This window comes from Pygoscelis adeliae, unplaced genomic scaffold, assembly GCF_000699105.1.
Source record: "Pygoscelis adeliae isolate BGI_AS28 unplaced genomic scaffold, ASM69910v1 Scaffold951, whole genome shotgun sequence".
Lineage (NCBI taxonomy): Eukaryota > Metazoa > Chordata > Aves > Sphenisciformes > Spheniscidae > Pygoscelis > Pygoscelis adeliae.
Window position 1 is genome coordinate 6,141 of NW_008824180.1, and position 4,682 is coordinate 10,822.

The following is a 4,682-nucleotide window of genomic DNA, read 5'->3' on the forward strand; positions in this document are numbered from 1 at the left end:
TATCTACTTTCCTTACTCTAAACAAAGGATCACTGGAATGTATTGTTCTCTTTGAGAATCCTGCTGCTAACAATGATAAAATTAAAATTTAAATCCAGTTTCAAGATTTCTGGCTGATGCATTTGTTTAACACTACAGGAGTTTGAGGTGGCTGCAGCTTTTGATAACTCTGGATCCAGATTTTTTAGCCTCTGAGCTACGCAAGGGACATTATCATATAATTAAGCACTATGGCTCTATTGAGCAGCAGGAAGGTTTAAATTCTTAACTGTAGCCTCACCTTATCTATCTGAGCCTTGGTGTTTTCTCTTGCACCTAGGTAGACCATGGACAAAGCTGAAATGATGCTCAGAGGGGAGTAGAAGATGTTCTCATTGACGTGCTGGACTTTCAGCTCGTTGAATATATCGAAACAAAATTCTGTGCTTGCTGCACCGATGGAGCCCATTGTGAAACCAGTATTGTCTACAGCAAACAGCAGCAGTACAATGACAATGTAATGACAGAATACCATACAAACACAGCGCAATGCACTTTAATAGTAGGTTTTAGGCAATGAAATACAAACAAGTAGTTTTGAAGTCATTCTGTGGCAACATGCCTATTGCTATGCTCACCTCTCATGCATGTTAGAAACTCTGTATTCATAAATCTATTTCTTTCTGCACTTGTGTTCAGTTGCCTTTTTGGCAGTAAAGTTCCTCAGAGGTCTTAAATCTGTATGTGATTTCTGTTTACCTTTTCAAAGCAGTCAAACAACAATTGCCTGTACTTATTTTCATTCAGTGAAGGCTAGAATTCCTTGGTATTTTGCAGTACCTTTGATGAAAACAAGAAAATATGATCTGTCTTTGATACACTTGCAAAGCTGGAAATTTAAAGTGCAAGTTTTAGTAGGCTTGGACAGATAGAAGTAAAAGCAGAGGCCAGCTGACTATTTTTATTTTCTAAAAATAAATATGTGCAGTAAAATATCTATTTGTTGCACAGTACTTACTGTCAGTAGATCTTCAAAGGCTTGTATCTTTACCCTTGTTTTAGTAGTGGAAGCATGGATAGGCAATATAATTTGTCTAAGGTCACCTGGTCTAGGAGAGAGACTGATGCACAAAATTAATATTCCACCCCACTGGGCTTTCAGATATAGCTTGCTTTGCTTAAATATATCTCTATATACTACACTAGAACCTTTCTGAGAAATTAAATTTTATTACTGACATTCAGATAGAAGTGAATGTCTACCATAATACAGCACTGTTAAATGAATGTTTGTTTGTGGCATAGACCAGTAACAGCTTCATATTTGTTTCTGTCTGAGACTGCTATAAGTGCTGGACAGTATAAGTAAGTCCTGTGTAGCCACTGTGCTTATATAAAGCAGAACTTTTGAGTTCAGCATTAATCTGGTTTCCTTCCTGTGATTTATAGAAATTGTGAAAGTTTGTTGTCTTTCAAAATCCAGCCCCTTATGTAGGTGCTTAATGCTGGGATCTCAAGTTTGTCTTTGGAGTATTAAACCCCACCAAGGTTTTTAGTGACCATGCTCATGAGTATACATGTACACTCGCACACACATTTCTCTCACTTTCCTTTCTGTATACAAGGTTATTGTAAAAATATAAGTCTGTACACCCACACACATTTTTATCTTGTGTGGTGTTCACTAGCTGTGTTTTCCAGGGATGCAACTGTTAGAGAAATTTCACACTAAAATAAACCTAGCAAATTCACTGAACGCCACAGTTTTGCTCTCAGTGCACTCTGTTGAACCGGAGGTCAATCAAGCAAACTTACTCTTTGGCTGCCAAAATCAAACTTAAAAGATACTGAATGAGAGGACAACCTGCTCTGAAATAAAATCATACTTTAAGCACAAAAGAATATTTTAAGCCAAAGAATAAACTTTTAAAAAGTCTCCTGAAGACAAATACTCAGGTTTTACACGTAATAAAATAGTGTAGAACGCATACACACAGGTAAGAAGATTTGTAGAGAATATCATGCAAATATTCTGTCCTTAAAGATACCAAACACAACACAAAAATTACTCTCTCTTCAAGTTTAGGTATAAGCAAGAAATAATATAGTGAGAAGGTAAATTTTCCTAGAGAAATGCTTACCTTTCGAGCTTCAGCACCGACAGCAATACAGCTTTCCAGCTGTATGTAGACTGACTGGCTGAAGCCTTGGGAATTTGTACAGTCTGAATTGTGACCCACCCGCTGCTGCCCTTCAGAAGTTTGACCTTTGACACCATAAAAATAATTTAATGGGATTAGGTCAGATTTTAGTTTCAGTGGGACTGGTTTTGATTGAAGGGAGAGCAAACGTTATTTTTTTATTCTGTATAACAAAGTGTTTTCCACCAATACATCAGGACGGTTGGACTGGAGAAAAGACTGGGAAATAATGTTCATGTTCCTTTAAGCCTCATTTGCAACTAGATACTGGGATGTTAATAAAAACAAAAAATGTGAAAACCTTAGTGATGGAAAACATAATTAGCAGTTATTAGTCAATCTGTCAATAATTAGTCAATTTGTTATTACGTTTGTAGTAACAGACCAGAACTCTCTTTGCACTGATCCTTTTTGAACGTACAAAATGCAGCTGAGCCATGCTAGACAGAAGATAAGTGAGAACAGGACTTGGCCTATTATTCTACTAACAAAACTGGGGAAGTAAAGAAGGGTGTGTATGAGAAAACCAGTTGAGATGAAAGTCAAAAGCAGGCACATTTTCTTTGAAAAGTTAGGATATTTAAAGAAATCTTTTGATGGGTGTGAAGGTTTTATAGCAAACTATTTTATTCTCAGGGAGTAATAGCAAAACATATCCCCAGACAAAGTAAAAAGCAGTCAATTCTAAATGTGTTTGTGGAATGCACTTGCAATGTATCTCCCAGATCTTCCAGGGGTAACTTAATGGCCTGGCAGATGACAGAGGAACTGTGAAATCCAGCTAAAGGAGTGTTCATGGTCTGTGGGACAATCATAATATACAATAGCAAATATATTTCAGTTATAAAAACATTTCAGTTATAAAAGCTATTGTTCTGTATTGAAATAATAGAATGGACAAACAGTAAAGAAACCATTCTGACCTCTGTAAAACACTATGTGATTTTAAAAAAGGCCAGGGGAGCAAATCCCAAAGTCAGTACGATATAATTCTTTCAAACATATACGGAGATAACTGTGATCTCTGTTAAGGAGAAGAGGTAGGCTCCTGTGCTGCTCTCAAAAGTTTAGACAGTGCAGTTTTCTTTGCCCCAGTCTGCTTCCTTTTGTGAAAATAAATGTGCCATAGAAATCTACATTCTCCTTGATGAGTTGTAGTCGCCAAGGCAGTCTGAGGACTTAAGCAAGACAAGATTGTAGTGCAAGTGTTATTTTTTGTTAGATCTCTACTCCACAGTATCAGCCAAGTGGTTTGGTTTGGTTTGGTTATTTTTGTTTTCCCACACATAGTCTGACAGATACGTACCTATACTTAAGCACAGAATAATTCTTCTCACTTTTTTTTAAGTCAGGCCTACTGCTTCTGTTTCAGCCTTTAAGAAAGCCTAAAAAGCTTGTCTGCTTTTTCTGATGATAGAAGTGCTTCTTTTCTCTATATCCCTACCTATAAAATATGTATTAGTATGTTGATGGAGAAAGGGAATGGGGAATGAGTCTCGCAAGCTGAAAGAATTTCTGTCTCTCACAGCAAGACCCAAAGCACTGTAGTATCAAGGGTAAAAAGAAACACATACTTTCTCTTTCATCCATATTTTCTAAAACCAGAAGGCTTTATTAAAAAAAAAAAAAAAATTAAGAGAAATTACACCATGAAAACAGAGGCCCTTTGCCTTTCCTTTCTGCAGAGTAATATTATTTACTCGTGGATGAAGAGTTAAGGGAATGAAAATTGAACCCAGAGAAAGCATGAGGATGAACAGAGATGTTCCTGGTGCAAGTTAACAATAATAGTGCTGAATCATCACACTGAAAAAACACAACCCCATTTCGACACGGTCCACCACAACATACTTCTCTCTAAACTGGAGAGGTATGGATTTGATGGGTGGACTGTCCGGTGGGTGAGGAATTGGTTAGATGGTCGCATCCAGAGGGTAGTGGTCAATGGCTCAATGTCCAGATGGAGGTTGGTGACGAGTGCTGTCCCGCAGGGGTCTGTGTTTGGACCGATACTGTTTAATATCTTCAGCAATGACATACACAGTGGGATCGAGTGCACCCTCAGCAAGTTTGCAGATGACACCAGGCTGAGTGGTGCGGTCGACACACCAGAGGGACGGGATGCCATCCAGAGGGACCTGGAGAAGCTTGAGAAGTGGGCCTGCGTGAACCTCATGAGGTTTAACAAGGCCAAGTGCAAGGTCCTGCACCTGGGTCGGGGCAACCCCTGGTATTGATTCAGGCTGGGGGATGAAGGGATTGAGAGCAGCCCTGCCGAGAAGGACTTGGGGGTACTGGTGGATGAAAAGCTGGACATGAGCCAGCAATGTGCGCTCACAGCCCAGAAGGCCAATCATATCATGGGCTGCATCCAAAGAAGCGTGGCCAGCAGGTCGAGGGAGGTGATTCTGCCCCTCTACTCTGCTCTGGTGAGACCCCACCTGCAGTACTGCGTCCAGCTCTGGAGCCCTCAGCATAAGAAAGACACGGACCTGTTGGAGC

General features: G+C 39.4%; 1 protein-coding gene across 1 annotated transcript in view; it reads right to left on the minus strand.

Moving 5' to 3' along the window:
- LOC103925642 (ovalbumin-like) overlaps nucleotides 1-2,163 on the minus strand; it is a 7,359-nt gene extending 5,196 nt beyond the window's left edge. Inside the window, exons 1-2 of the mRNA XM_009334378.1 lie at nucleotides 2,121-2,163; nucleotides 281-465 (exon numbers count right to left, since the gene is read on the minus strand). Of these exons, the coding sequence (XP_009332653.1) occupies nucleotides 281-448 (168 nt within the window). The 5' untranslated portion in view covers nucleotides 449-465; nucleotides 2,121-2,163. The remainder of the gene's footprint in view (nucleotides 1-280; nucleotides 466-2,120) is intronic.
- Nucleotides 2,164-4,682: the final 2,519 nt, after the last annotated feature.